At 36.8% G+C, this 16269-nt stretch overlaps 1 protein-coding gene across 8 annotated transcripts in view; it reads right to left on the reverse strand.

Moving 5' to 3' along the window:
* LOC134531546 (centriolar and ciliogenesis-associated protein hyls-1-like) overlaps positions 1-12797 on the reverse strand; it is a 65835-nt gene extending 53038 nt beyond the window's left edge. Inside the window, exons 1-2 of one of the 8 annotated variants that reach the window (XM_063367231.1) lie at positions 12636-12797; positions 11783-11889 (exon numbers count right to left, since the gene is read on the reverse strand). In XM_063367231.1, the coding sequence (XP_063223301.1) occupies positions 11783-11879 (97 nt within the window). In that variant the 5' untranslated portion in view covers positions 11880-11889; positions 12636-12797. Of the gene's footprint in view, positions 1-11782 lie in introns of all 8 variants that reach the window. The other 7 variants (XM_063367234.1, XM_063367230.1, XM_063367229.1 and 4 more) reach the window with 7 other exon arrangements.
* Between the last annotated feature and the right edge of the window lie 3472 nt (positions 12798-16269).

Genomic DNA, 16269 nt, shown 5'->3' on the forward strand with positions numbered 1-16269 from the left:
TAAAATGGAAAATTGGCTCTTTTCAATGAGAGGAGAAAAATTGCAAATATAGACGAACTGTTGTGACTTCTTGTATTGGTGTTGTATGATATCAACTTCCTTTTCAGAGAAGTAGTACACTCTTCCAGAACCCTTGGTGATGGGAGTACTAACAGAACCAATGGAGTTGCAAAGAGGAACGTGACAGATGTCATTCTGTGGAGGCCGGTGAAACGATGGTGCAGGGCCATAAGGGTGCATGAATTTCACTTTTGCGTCACCTTCCTCTTCATGTTTTGAAAGAACTAAACCGAAAAACCAGTAGGAGTCATAAATACATGCAATGTATGAGTTCGTTGATATATTTGTCATTTTGACTGTGTCAGGTAGCTGCTCTTCAGTAAAATGGAAAACAGTGCTGAATTCTTCATCAAAACTGATTCGCTTCGTTGCAATCGATCTTTCAGAAACAGGTATGAAATGGTGAAAGTTGTGTGTACCTGGAATTGTTTTTGCTGTGGAGAACCTTGCATTCAGTTGCTGACGTGTTTCTAACAGTTTCTCTTTTTTAACCATCCAGAATTTTATGTTTTGGATTCGTTCCTTGCAGAAGTTGAACACTTTTTCAGCGGAGTCTATTACATCACTAGGAAATGCTTGAAGACTAACTTTGGTAACCAGCCGCTTAACTGTACCACCAATGCCGTCACAAGGTGATTTGCCATGACTAGTAGCAAAAAATGCCCATGAAGCAGTTAATGCAAAGTCGTGGCTGTGGTGGCAGAGATTGAGAAAGTTTTTGCAGTTTTTGTACTGTGCAGCACATCCATCACTAAAGTAAAGTACATTTTTTACTATTGGAAACATTTTTTTTATATACTGAGTGATTATTTTTTGCGTTTCATACACAAATGCTACATCATGCTCCAAATCATCAGACAAGATGCAGATACTTGAGATGAGTATGTCTTCTGATTGTTGGACACTTGTGTAAAGTACAACTGGGTGTAGTGAACAACTAGCATTTGTCCAGTGATACCCTTGTGCTGCATCTTGAATGATACACGTGTAGTTTTCACTAAAGTCTAGGAGAATTACAGCTGTATCCAGTTCAAGTTCCGCTTTAAATTTCTTTAAAAAATTTGCCTAGGCTTTAGTTATAAATGCATGGGGCACAAGTATCTGTAGTTTCTCAAAGTTGTTACATATTCATCAAATGTCACTGTGAATTTCACCTGTTGTGTCCTGTCTGTCGACACCCATGAATTATATGAGACTTCATCTTCAGGGTCCCACTCCTCAAATTTTTCAAGTAGAAAACTATTCAAGTTTTCATTTGATGGGCATTGAGAGCAGTGTCGTAGCATGCAGTCTCTGATATCTTTAGAACACACTAAATAACCAATCAAATCCTGGTATGTTTCTTCTATATGACAAGCATGAAGCAGAAGAATTACATTTTGATGGATTGTGCAAACACAAACAGAATGTGTGCCAGAAGACCCTGCTAACACACCATTTTGGGCGCAACATGCAGAATTTCGAAATACCAACTTTAATGTTGGGATATTCAAATTTGAAAGCAGAATACAGTTCGCTTAAATTTATAAGTATTAATCGCTTTTGTGCATGTACATTTTTCGACATACTAACAGTGTCCTTTTTGCCTGGCATGATTCGCGAATATTCGTCACTTTGGTAAAAGTTTGTCACCGTTTAAAGTGTGTGTTTATCTAGTGTTTTTCCTTTTCTTGGCTCGGGTAAAGCCATAAGTCCTTTATCTTTCAGAAGGTTTCTTGCTTGACGAACAGCATACTCACTCACAGTGAACTGTTCCATGACTTTTTTCTTGCTCCATGAAGCAGGAGCAAGCGTTAAAAGTTGTATCTTTTCTCGCCGCGTGATAGGAGTTCCTAGTTTTGCTGTAAGTAAACCTACAAGCACATCCATATCATATACTTTTTGTTCTATATATTTTGGCAGTTTTTTGATGTCCTTAACAGATGGAGACAATTCTGTTCCCATAACTCTGCTAACTTTACTTTTTAATATGCTGACTCAACTTTTCTTTTTGCGTATGCAGGTTTTCTGTGCAATGAAATGGAATGAAGTTTCAATGAAGACTCTCCTAATTCTGCCAATGATGTATTAATGTCTCCTCTTTTGAAATTGATGTTTGTAAATTTCTAATACTGTGATTACTGTCACTATCTGAATCCACCTCTTGGTCATATTCATTTTTAAAATATGGATGTTTCTGTACTCTGTCTCTACATGCATCACATATTTTTTGCCCAGAAACTGATTTCACAAGCAATGGAATTTCATTGATTTTTTTTCTTATGGCACTTAAAAGGATCAAAACTACTTGTCTGGTAAGTTTCAAATTTTTTCAGGTAGTATATTTTATGATGCTCACAGACAGTAAGTATAAGTTCACAACTTACCCCACTCCTCACAGCCAAAAGTTCTTTTTCTGAAGCACTTGTTGTCTCAATGTTTATAAGATTAACCACATGTGTGTAACTCTTCTTGTGACACTCTGTTCTATTTACTTTTCCTATACTACACTGTTCAATATGCTGTTCAGTTTGGGACATTTTAAAAGCTAGTTTTACTCAGGTATATTGCAAGCACTTTTTTAATAAACTTAAAACATTTTTTAACACAGCAAAGTGCAGCACCTTCACTCAACGATGGTTAGCAAACAACTGAGCAATGGCTTGCCACTCCAGCTGAACCCTTTCTCTCGAAGAAAGAGGGTCATAAAGAATCAGCTCATTTTCTTTAGATAGTGGGTATGACTCATGCCAGTATCTGCCATGCTGAGTCATCTGCTGCATTCAGATTGCTGAACCCTATGTCAGCTGTTTTCATCTACATACACACTATAGTCTATTCCACGTAAGGTTTCTAGATTTAGACATTTCTCTTCTGAGAAAAGTGTCTGTAAACAGGCTTGTAAAGGCCTGGTTTTTCAAGAAAGCTGGTAGGGATTAAATATCAACACAATGGAACTGTCCTAGGCTTCTTTCTCAGAAGAGAAATGTCACAATCTGGAAACCTTACATGGAATGGACTATATCTCCCAATATCTCCCTTCTCAGGACACATAGCCTTCCTTTCAGATAAAAATGTTTAACTTATATCATTAAAACAATTTTATAATTAACTATGAATAATTCAAAATAGGTATTTTCATTTTTGTAATGAACGAGTTAAATTATAAATTAAGGTGAAAATAGCTATATAAGCCATCAAATTACCATCATTTTTCTTTCACAATCGTGTAGATCATTTTTTTAGGTCCAATTTAAAAAAAAATTGACTTGGTATCTTCTATGCCAGCTACAATAATACCAACTCAATAAAACCAAGCAATTGTACTTAAAAATTTGTTTCTTAATTGAACATTAAATTTTAATGTGTGTCAAGAGTTACGCAGGATTTATGAAACATTTTTTACTGAAATCTAAATACTTTGATTCATATGTGGAAAAAATTTCGTAATGATATGTAAGTTAGACATAGAGCTACAAACTTTTTTCCATAACACAGTTTTGAAAAGTGGTGTCTTGAAACTGTTGCTTACATACAATTTTCCAAAACTTTGGAAATTTTTATCTTGGAAACTATGTATCCTACAACGAAAAAAATTAGGTTGATCAGCAACATGATGAGTGGTCCAGTTAAAAAAAGTTTCAAGAAAATCTGAGTTGATGGGTGTCATAGCCTGGGTGAAGTGATATGGATTGACCCTTAAATGGAATTATCGTCATGTAAATTTCAAGTTCTATATAATAATGTAACTTCTAGGCCTTTGAAACTTCCTGATTGATTCACAGGTCTTGTTGTTAGTACTGTCATCACACATGTAGTGGTGTGAAGTTGTATGTATTAAGATTTTAATTGTAAATTTCTCTTGGGAATTACACAAGTGAGCCTATTAAAATAATTTATTCATTGTTAAGTTTTGTTAAATATAAGTGTAAAAATTAAACGTAGCAGTTGTGCAAATGTTTTAGGACTGAATTTGAAATTATAGTTACAAAGTACCAAAAAATTGTAAAAGTTGTGGGTTGTACCTAGGGATGGGGCGACCGAATCCAATATCCGCCGAATACTAGGGATTCGAAGCTTCGGCAGGTCTGATATAGGATTCGTCAAAGGATTCGGTTTTTTACTATTTACGGAAAAAATAATACAGTTAAACTCGCTTACGAGGTCTCGCATGGTAGGTTTTAACGTATAAACTATAAAGCGTTTAAATTGCCCGAGGTCTCATCATTTACGCCGTTAAATGTGTGATATAAAGTCCGTTAAATTTTTTTCTGAAACTTCCTGTCTCAAATAATGGCGCACGTAAATATGAAGAAAAAACACATGAACAACAACATACGAAGAAATATGGATGATGTACCATAACTGCAGTACAAACCCAATAGTTATAATAAGATAATTACCATAAAAAGAACAAGATTCTTTGTAGAATACCATAATTACTACAGAAGCATGATAGCTACCATATTTACACTAAAGTTACCGTAACAACCGAGATAGTAATGTATTATTTATTTATGACATATTAAATTAAAGAACATTGTTGAAAAAAAAAAGGATGTTAAACTTTGATATGTACGGTTGGCACATGTTGATAAGAAATAATGCTATCTGAAAGAATGCAGTACTACTACGAAAAGTGAAAATGGTACTCGTGGATTTTTAGGTTATGGCAGTCTCTTTCGTTTTTCAGTAATATCGGCCGAAAATTAACAAGCGTACTGTATCGGAAGTCGGCAGAAATGCTGATTCAACTAAATATTGGCAAAATCGGCTTCTTCAGTACAGCTCTACATTTGATGACATGAGTAAACATATTTCAGACTTCAGGATATTGAAAAAGACTTTAATTTCCATGTAGGTTTATTGTGTGTATCTTTTTTTTGCAAGTGTAAATTGAATTAAGTAAAATGCTTTTATTTTTATTACTTTCAATTGATTAAACTTTAATGACCAGTTACAGATATTTATGAAACTAATTTTGAGGTTAAGCAATTTTACTAAAGCATTCCAGCCAAGCAGGTTGCCAGCGAGAGAAGCTTCTCTTCTGCTGGAAACACCATCTCATCTCCAATTGTACACCTAATTTAACTCCTGAACGTGCAGAACGAATTATTGTTCTGCATGATAGATTAAAGAACAGAATTTAATACTCTGTGACAATCTCAGAATTATTGTGAGGAAAAGTGGAAATGTTGAAACAATGTGAATGTACTTTTCAAACAACATGATTTTTGGTGCTAAGTTTGTTGAAGCTCAGTAAGGACTCCAGAAAAATTGACAAGGATGAAATTTTTCCAAAGATATGTTACATTTACACAAACATATACGTGGTAATGTTAGTTGGATTATATCAGTTACTAATGAACCAATGGAAACAGGTAAGATTCAATGGAAAAAAATGATTTTTTTTTCTAGCAGTGCAAAATGTAAACACACACTGTAAATAGTTACCCAAAATTAATAAGCCCACTTCATTTTAATACTTTATTCAAACATTATACTAAGTTTAAGAAAAAATAATTTCCCAAAAGTGTAACTGTACCACAAAAGCTCGAGCTCGGCTCGAAGTAAAATTCTTAGGCTCGCAGACCTCTAGCTTATTTATAGAAAAAAATCCTAACCTCTAATCTGTACTAAAACTGAAATTTCTCAAGAAAAAATTTTTGTCTTTATATACACTTATACCAGAAATGTACCAAACTACATGTAATAAAGTCAAGAGAATTTTAGTGCAAGCAGAATACATCTCACTTACATTATATATGTGGATATCATCTGTTAAAAGATTCGGGTTTGGGTTCGAGATTCGGCAAATCCAGTCTAGGATTTGAGTTAGGATTCGGATTCGAGGAAATCAGGATTCGCCCCATCCCTAGTTGTACCTCATCAAATAAATTGAAACTCAAAAGCCCACTAATTTTTTTTCCCACCATCTTGTAGAAAATTGTCTCCTCTTTGCAATGGTATATTGTTTAGTGAGGTTATCTTGTGACAGAAAAAAGTTGTAGAGGATTTTTATACTGCCTGTAAAATTATCAAAAAAAAATTATTTTTCTTAACTTTGAAGTAAATTTTGACTATGATGGTGATATTAAACACTAATTGCAATACATCAACTGGATCTGCATTAAATTATTAGTAGACTACAAAATTTTCAGCTAAATCAGTGCATAATTGTGATTACGAGAAAAAAAAATTAGAAAAACCGTCAGTCTGGGGGGTTTCAGGAAATACACATTTTACTACAAGCAGGCCCAGATTTAAGTGCCGGTAGCTCAGAAATGGTTAGACTAAATGTTATAAAAATTTATGTGTGTTCATAAAATGACTCATAGATAAAGTACACCAAGTTTCATCAAATTCTGAGACGGGTGGGTTTCAAATAATTTTTTTGCTGGATGATTTGGCGTGGAATGACCCGTGGGTAAAACACAGCAGTCGATTTTCGTTTATTTTTTTCTTGATTTTTTAAATCAAACAAGATGTTAGATATTACAATTTTAATTCAAGTAAACACAATAATTAATAGAGATATAAAATTCAAATGTGTGTTATTATGCACTGGAAATGATAAAGCGGTATAGGGGTATACTATTAAAATAATGTCTTGTTTAGCGCTGCAATTCAGGCCTTTCATTGCCAGTTTATTTTTAGTTTTGACAATAATCACAATATTGTCTCTGGATTATTTTTATCGGAAGTGGAATTTTTAAATAGTTTCAGTTTTACACATATGCCATTTTTCACAAACTTTAAATTTGTTGTCTGTTATTTTGTTGTAGGTCAAATGGCCAACTGTTGTTAATAGAAGCTCAAATTATATTATTCCTCCCAACGGGGAAAACAGTTACGCCCTCCCAAAGTTTTTCCAGAAAGTCGGGATCCCACACACCACTAGTATTGATACATGATGATTGCTGACTTAATTTAGTACATCAAAAGATGCTGGACATAATAAAAATATCTTAATACAAACAAATTATGTCATGTCTTGTGAAATTATTTTAACATATTTTCAGTTACTCAGTTTCTTAAAACATGTTATCTGTTCGGTACAATTTTTTAAATAGATAAAAATCTAATTCTGAATGAACTAGTCTCTTGAAACTTTAAACATAGCACAGAACTGGATGCCAATGCAATATTAACTCGCTTTCTTGTCTGTCCGTTAGTATGTTTGTTTGTCTGTATGGTACAAATTTGTTGGTCAAAGTTTTGTATCGTGTATCCAAATCATTCCCTTGATCCTAATGGCATGATCCTGAATACATTGATCCTGTGGTACATGATGCTTGCTGTTTTAATTTAGAACAGTGAAAGATCCTGGATACAACAAAAATTGTGATGTAACAATGAATAATGACCGTATCATTAGATCAAATAATAAACTGAAAATGAATTTTATTTACTTCTTAAAATTGTTTGTATTGTAATATTTTTGTTATGTAAGGATCTTTTGACATAATAAATTAACAAAACAGCAAGCATCATGTACCACAGGATCAATCATACAGGATCATGCCATCAGGATAAAGGAATAAACTTGGATACATGATAGGGAACAATTACCCAGGTACATATAACAATTTTCTATATAATATATTATCAGGGGAAGTGTAAATGAATTCAACCCTGAAATTTTCTAACTGTCTCTGTCATAATTTCATCAAGATGTTAAAAAAAAATGATTGCAAAATTCCACAAGACTAAATAACAGAAAATAACAATTAAATAAAAAATTAAAATATCACTTTCTAAAATGGACTAAAAAGTATAAAATAATTTCTCTTTGTCCTATATAGTATTATAAACCCATACAGATTCCTAACCCAATTACACTTTCTCCTAAAAATTTGTGATTTTGAATTTTTAATAGCTATGAAAATACTTGTAAAATTTAAAACAAAACAAAAAGTGGGGCACATGCAACAGAATATGAATAGTTCACCTAGATCATTAACATTTTAATGCACTGCAAATGATGTGAACTGATGTGTAAGTTTTCTCAACGACATCTACTTCTGAACTCCTTACTGCTGCATGCACTCCATTTTTTTTTGTTTTTAATTTTCAAGTATTTTATAGCAATTAAATATCACAATCACAAATTTTCAGGACAATATGTAATGGGATTAGGAATCTGTATGAGGTTATAAATCTGTGGGGGACTAGAACAAATTATTTCATACTTTTTAGTCTGTTTTAAATTTATTGTATATTAATTTTTTTATTTAATTTTTTTGCACTAGCTTTTACCAGCGGCTTCGCTCGTGTTGATATCCTTAAAATGTATCAAAGATCATTGCAAAGAAAATAAAATAATATGGTAATTGTTTTTTTTTTATTGCGTGACTGGGATCATCAGTATTTAAAAATTCTAACATACAATTTAGCTTAAAAAATTGAAAACATGCTTTATTGAAATATGTTTCACTATTACAAAAAAAATTGATTTTAAATAATAACATTTTAAAAAGTTCGAAGTATTAATGTATAATAAATTAATTTTTCTTTAATAGAGCTTAAATCAGAGTATTATTCTAGGATACTTCTGTATAGGTACTATGTTATAAGTTTTTCTGTCAGTTTTTCTGTCCGGTGCAAACATGTGTAGATTTCGGGCATTGGACACACGCGAACAGGCTACATATAGTTGGCCATGGGGAAAAAGCACGGCTTTACCAAATGCACCCCTGCTACCTGCCATGTTTGCCCTTGCGCTTTGTTGATGATAACAGCAAAACTAAGCCTGACGGGAAACTGAACTCTTTTGAATTGGAACTGTAGATCAGTGGGGATAATTGGAATTTGAGGTATGATAACACTTTCCCCTTTACCGACAACTATAAAAATGGTGTCACCAAGTATATTCTGTCCCAATGTATGATCCGAAGCCTTGTTCCATTACATAGTCGAGGATAAATCTAGATTTTGCATAAGCACTACTTTTACATTTAGTTTCATTTGAAGTTTGTGCGAGGGTACACCCGAAAGTTCAAGTGATGATTGTATCTATTGACAAATACTCCATTTCCCCTTGCACCTCTTTTAAAATAGAAGTGTTGATTTTATTAACGATATAATCTTTTGGCGCCAATATTGCTCTTGCGCACAACCACTGATCACTATTCAATTTTTGTTACAAGTCCGGGAAAACCTGGGTAATAAGATCATCATTTTCTACTAAATTACAAAATTCTCTTAAAAGTAACATATAACCTTCAGCATCAATGTCCAAACAACCATCACCGAAGAAAATAAACAGACACCTAACCTCAAAAATTAAAAAAGTTTAAGAATCTTGGCGGTTACAGAAAAATAAGGTAAATATGTAAAGTCGCGGTAGATGCCAAAAAAAATGCTAAAAATCCGAAAACACTTTTATTCTGTGCTCTTTCACTTCCTCTTTTCAAATCAACCGGCGGAGGTAAGAAATTCCAAATACTTTAGGAGATATCGAATTTTTTAATTTCATCATATGTAGAGTCGCGGTAGATGCCAAAAAAAATGCTAAAAATCCGAAAACACTTTTATTCTGTGCTCTTTCACTTCCTCTTTTCAAATCAACCGGCGGAGATAAGAAATTCCAAATACTTTAGGAGATATCAAATTTTTTAATTTCATCATATGTAGAGTCGCGGTAGATGCCAAAAAAAATGCTAAAAATCTGAAAATACTTTTATTCTGTGCTCTTTCACTTCCTCTTTTCAAATCAACCGGCGGAGGTAAGAAATTCCAAATACTTTAGGAGATATCGAATTTTTTAATTTCATCATATGTAGAGTCGCGGTAGATGCCAAAAAAATGCTAAACATCTGAAAATACTTTTATTCTGTGCTCTTTCACTTCCTCTTTTCAAATCAACCGGCGGAGGTAAGAAATTCCAACTACTTTCGGAGATATCGAATTTTTTAATTTTCATCACAATACCTGCGTATTCATGAGGAAAAAAATGCTAACAATCCGAAAATACTTTTATTCTATGCTATTTCACTTCCCTCTTTTCAAATCAACCGGCGGAGATAAGAAATTCCAAATACTTTATAAGATATCGAATTTTTTAATTTAGCAATACAACGCCCGTTTAACCCTTCGAACGTCGCCATTTTTTATTTTGACGTGTGTTAGTGAATGCGTAATAAATAAAATGGTCGATTAGGTCAGGTCAGTTACATTATAAATACTTTCAAAAAGCGGACATTAAAAATAATGTGAATTTAATTTAATGGTTCTTTAGTTTTAAATTATTTATAATGTAACTGACCTGACCTAACAAAACCCGGACAAATGATGAACATTAACAACTCACGTAATTTTTTTTACTTAATACTTGCGCAACAATATCCAAATAAAAAAATAATACTTTAAAATTAGAAACGTTAAAAACTCACCTAAGTTGGAGGCGGGTACATTTCCTTTGCCACTATAAGGAAATTATGTAGTCGTTCACGGCAGAAGTTGACCGATTAATTAAACATCGTATTGAACAATAAATGAATAAATAATCACGTATTGGTTCATTTGAATACTGACCAATCACGGAATAAATAATCACGTATTGGTTCATTTGAATACTGACCAATCACGGAACAATCACGTGACAAAATTGTCCAATAAGAAACATGATACTCGTAAACAAGAAACCTTATTATCTATGACAAGAAACAATGATCATCGCCGCATAACACGCAGGTATTGTGATGAAAATTAAAAAATTCGATATCTCCTAAAGTATTTGGAATTTCTTACCTCCGCCGGTTGATTTGAAAAGAGGAAGTGAAAGAGCACAGAATAAAAGTATTTTCAGATTTTTAGCATTTTTTTTGGCATCTACCGCGACTCTACATATGATGAAATTAAAAAATTTGATATCTCCTAAAGTATTTGGAATTTCTTACCTCCGCCGGTTGATTTGAAAAGAGGAAGTGAAAGAGCACAGAATAAAAGTATTTTCGGATTTTTAGCATTTTTTTTGGCATCTACCGCGACTCTACATATGATGAAATTAAAAAATTCGATATCTCCTAAAGTATTTGGAATTTCTTACCTCCGCCGGTTGATTTGAAAAGAGGAAGTGAAAGGGCACAGAATAAAAGTATTTTCAGATTTTTAGCATTTTTTTTTGGCATCTACCGCGACTGTACATATTTACCAAAAATAAAATTGAATAGTGAATTGACTGCTGGTATTACAGTATTAGATTGGTGAATTATTTAATTTACTTATTGAAAAGCCAGATGGCGTTAAATTTCATTTAACTTACTCAAACTATTAGTCGGACGATCATACATAACAATATCAATTTTTTTGCCCTTCAAAAAAATATATATATATTATTTAAATTTATAAAACGTGTCCTATGTCCTTTACTATACAGTACCCTTGAAAATATGAGCACAAAATTTCACGATGATGGGTTGAGTAGTTTCCGCGTGAAATCTTAACAAACAAACTCACATTCATAATATTAGAAAGGATTCAACCTACCATTATTATTCATTGTTATACCACAAGTATTTATTATTGCCAGGATCAAAGGATAAACTTGATATGTAATTCAGAACATTAAAATGGTTAATTACATGTGAACTAGAAATATTGGAATGCAATTCCACAGAATGATTAATAAAGAGAAAACAAGAACTCAATAAATCCATTTTCGGGTATTTACTGTTTTTTGAGTGGTGTCTCATTACCTATACAGACATGAGCAGGAAAGAAGGTAAGAATGTAAATGTACCTCTCATGAACTCTGCCAGCTGCTTCGGGCTGACATCGCTGAAGCCCAGTTGCTGCAGGTGGCACAGCACCTCCTGGGGATCCAAGTGCACCGACATTCCTCCTGCCCTGAGGCCACACACCACACACACATTCACGAGCATGGCTGAGTAGCCATATCGCCTCCACGTGGCAAGCATTACTGTGAGATGAAGGATAACCTAAAATCCACATTTTCATCTACAACATGAATTCTGTTGCTGCTACACATCACCTCGTGCATATATCAAGCTCAATGCATACAGCTTCCCTCAAGTGTACACTGGCGTGTCAATGTGCAACATACATTAAAATACAATTGGATATGTTACAACGTGAAATTGCTCCCGAGAAAAATGACTGCTTTTAGAAAAAAATGTTCCTCAAAGTTTGATACATATTTTCAAAATGGTACGGTATATGGTATTTTGTAATTATACAACTTTGCATCTCAAACACAACCAATTCCTTTCTGTATTTTTATATTTTAGTTTAAAATACAACTGGATTGGTACGCAATAAGGAACAATTGCAAACTGTGGCATTTCATACAAAGACAAGATGAAACACTGGTAATAATAGTAGCTTGCACAGCAATGTAAGTAAACTCAAAGCAAACAATTTTCGTGTCAAATTGAGAAATATTTTACTTAGCCTCAAGTCACGACTGTGCAACTGCAAACTATCTTAACTGGATGTAATAATTCTGAACGTTAATAATTTCCAAAATTATTAAAATATTTTTAGAGGACGACCATAAATAAATAGTATTTGAGATTCGACGTTTGTGTATCAAATACCTATATAATTTAAAATCACTGATTACTAGTACCTACACAATATTTACAAACGAACCGTCGCCGAAAACGCTATTTAATTCAAAACTTGGTTGTTTCCAGGGTCACCAAGTTTTCAGAGCTAAAATTGTGAAGATGAAGACGCGGATTTGTGTCGAAAAGAATAGTGACTATTCCACCCAACGACCTAGGTCGTTGATTCCACCTAAACAATGGCAAAAAACGGATTTGTGTCTAATCTGAATTGTCACTATTCCATACAAGATTTAAATCTTACAAGTTGACACGGACTTGTGCCGACCCGGAATAGTGACTATTCCGGTTCGACACATTTCCGTGTAGTAAAGTATCTGGGTATACGTGGAAGTCGAGTTAGTTGTATGCGGAAAAGTGTCAAATTTTTTTTGATGGAATTCATGTTGTTACTGTAGTTTGGTCAAACATGGTCCGATCCGGATTTTAATCGAATCTGAATTTTTCAAGTAGTACCTACATAATGACGTTAGAGTGCAGTGTTCGCTTGGTTTAGCAGCGCCATCTGACATGTTACTCATAACTAATTGTTGAAGCTCATTGCGAATTACCACTGAGCAGCGTGCGCCAGTATACGCTTTTCCATTTATAATTTTATAAATTATTGTGTATCTCGGTTTCTATTTGCAGACATAATATATTTTATGCGTGCACTTTTTAAGTGCATAAGTTGTCAATTTGACGCCTACCGCCAATGCTCCTCTATGTCGCATAGACAGCTATGCCTCATCAATGCCTCACGAAATTGTGTGCACCGAACGCGCTCGGGCGCGCACTGCAGTGTAGAAAGTGCAACGGGGCGAACACCATGCAATTAGGGTGACTTCGGCGGAGGAGATCAGCTGGGTGTGGCATATCTCTCCGCCGAACTACAAAAGTGTATTTATGTATTTTCCCCACAGGACCATATTAGACTTTATTTTCATTTTTTATTATTTTATATTTTCCAAAATTATGTTTCACCTTGCGCCTTGTCCCGAACCTGGCCGGGACAGTTTCCCGCGAAAATCACACGTTACCGCGGGAGGGTTGGCAGGGGAGGGGGGTCGAACACGGTGAGAGCGGGAGTATCCTTCTGGAGCTCACAGAGGCCGGCAGCCTCCGCGCAACACGGGACCAGCATTTCTTATTTTCACTGATATGTAGTTTTCAATAGTTGTATAATTCCGTAAACCTTTTCTTTCAGTTCCGTGGTCAGCCTCGACTTACCGAGTGGTATGTAACCTAATTATTCAGTGCTCCAAGACGAGCGTTCGATGTGATACGTAAGTACTATGTGCGAACTGCGAGATAGTACGTCGGCGCTTCACACAATATCCTAGCCAATCGTCTAATTAGTTTCAGCCTGCACAGGGCACCCAGTAGGTAACAAGTAACAAACAATCTGACTAAAGCGTCAATTTCTGGGACAGTCCTAAGATTCATGTAGCGTCGCTGGAGTTACGGGACTACGCGTTCTAAGCCCAGTGTACTACGTAATTATAATTGTGAAGTGTAATTTTGCTCAGGATTCTAGTATGTTATGTTAGGGTTTGTTTTTGTAATCATCGCATCGTGTCCAAAGTGAATGACCTTACCGGGTAGTAAAATCGTGAGCCGCCACTGAGTGAGTGGTCGCGCATGTGACGATTCGATTCAGGACAACCGTTACGGCCAGAACGGGCAGCACTATGTATAAGGCTGTGCTGGAATAAATTAATAATAAATTAGCCCGTACTTTCTTGTACTCACTTATTGTTTCTGGTAAAAGTTCACCCATCCCATTAATAAAACTATCAATTTGACACAAAGAATTAAAGCCTGGAGTTTTGCTCAAAATATTTTAAAAATTTCTTTAAGTTTACAAGTGACGTCGTACCGACCGAAGGCCATTAGCCCGGCCTCAGCCCGCAGTACTGGCGCCTGCTGGCAGAACACACCCCTCGCCAAGTCTCCACCCAGATGAGACGCGCGGCATAACCTTGGCGCATGGAGGGCGATTCCCCCCTCCGCACACCAACCCCTGAGGCAGTTCTGATCAGCTCGCGGCCTGGAGCGGAAGTGCGCATACCGTGGGGAGCCTTCAAGTTTTGTCTCTCTGATTCCTCACGACTGGTAACTCTAGTCATCACCAAATACCTTTTTCAACGCAACTCCCCACGCGACTCAAGGTCGGTTTTTTTCTATGTTGCAGGGATTAACCTGGCCGTCGCTACTTTCCAAGTCAAGCTACCTAGTCTAGGGGACATGCTGGGGCCGATTGACCCACTCACTGTTAGACGACAGAGCTAGCCTGGTGCCCTCCCGGAAAACACCCCAATTTTCATGTACAGCTCCTTAGACTCGCCGCGGGAATCGCACCTGAAACCCTGACTGATGGCAAATGGCGCCCCTGCGTGTGGAAATCAGTGCAAAATAAATCAGCAAGAGAAACACCCATCAAGCAAAACCGGACAGAAAACCAACCAGGAGAAATCTCAAAACAGAATTCTTCAAGCCATTCCCAACTCGGACGACAAAGCGGGCACGAAACGGCCATTTTGCAGGCAAGAACGGATCAGGTTCAGACAGGGCGGAAAGTCGAGGCGAAAGGACATAGGAGCTTTTCCCCACCCCTCCCCCAAAACCACTTCACGACCTTCGTGACGTGGGAGTGCGATGCCACTGCCCGACATCCCCGCCTCTCAACGACCGTTTTTCACCTCCACTTTGTGCGGCTGTCCGGGCACTCTCGGCCGTCGCTTCACACGCCCATCCGCATCCCCTCCTCCGCCGCGACCATCCTTGACCTCTGCTTTGTGCGGCTGTCCGGGAGCTCTCGGCCGCCGCTGATCACAGCTATCCGCACTCCCCCTCCTCCACCACGTCCGTTCGGTCCTCCGCCTTGTGCGGGAGTCTGGGCACTCTCGGCCCCTACCTTCTCACGGGTGTCTGCACCACCCCCTTCTTCCGAGCAACTGGATTGGCATGCGCAACAAACAAACCCTCCCAATCGCGATCTCCGCTTTGTGCGGCTGTCCGGGCACCTAGCCCGCGGACCCGCTAAGGCGCACGCGACATGTCAACGATAACAGCTGTCCAAAGCACCAAGAGTCGCAACACAACTATGTTTCACCAAACATCCAATGGAACATGCACACACTGCAAGCAACCGAGAACCACCGACTTGCTGACAGGCTCACTGCCTTGGCAAAGCACGTGCCAATGCGCAGCGCAAACCAATACCACATCACCAACCAACCAAGCGAACCACGAACAGTGGAACATAGACTGGGAGAAGATTTGGAAGGAAAAAGTAGAGACAGGGTATACAATACCACCACAACCCATACTGACAGTGCCAGTCACCGGAAACAAGCCAAACACGTGTTACGGCATGCCCCCACACCAAACCACAGCACAACCGATTGGGCACGACATTGCAACGTGACCCACCAACACGTGCATAATGTTGGTGAGAAACCGCCCCATACTCATCGAGGTTACCCGAATTTTGTGGTGCGCCTCACGAGGACCCTCGCCCATACCTCCACCAGTGCGAAATACGACTCACGCGAAGCGGAATCCCAATCGACGAGTGGCCCGAGTGGACCAGCGAACAGCTGCGGGGAAGCACCCTGACCTGGTGGCGCCTATGGGGCCACTTCGATATGGAGTGGCA

Source organism: Bacillus rossius, chromosome 5 (assembly GCF_032445375.1).
Source record: "Bacillus rossius redtenbacheri isolate Brsri chromosome 5, Brsri_v3, whole genome shotgun sequence".
In the NCBI taxonomy this organism is placed as follows: domain Eukaryota; kingdom Metazoa; phylum Arthropoda; class Insecta; order Phasmatodea; family Bacillidae; genus Bacillus; species Bacillus rossius.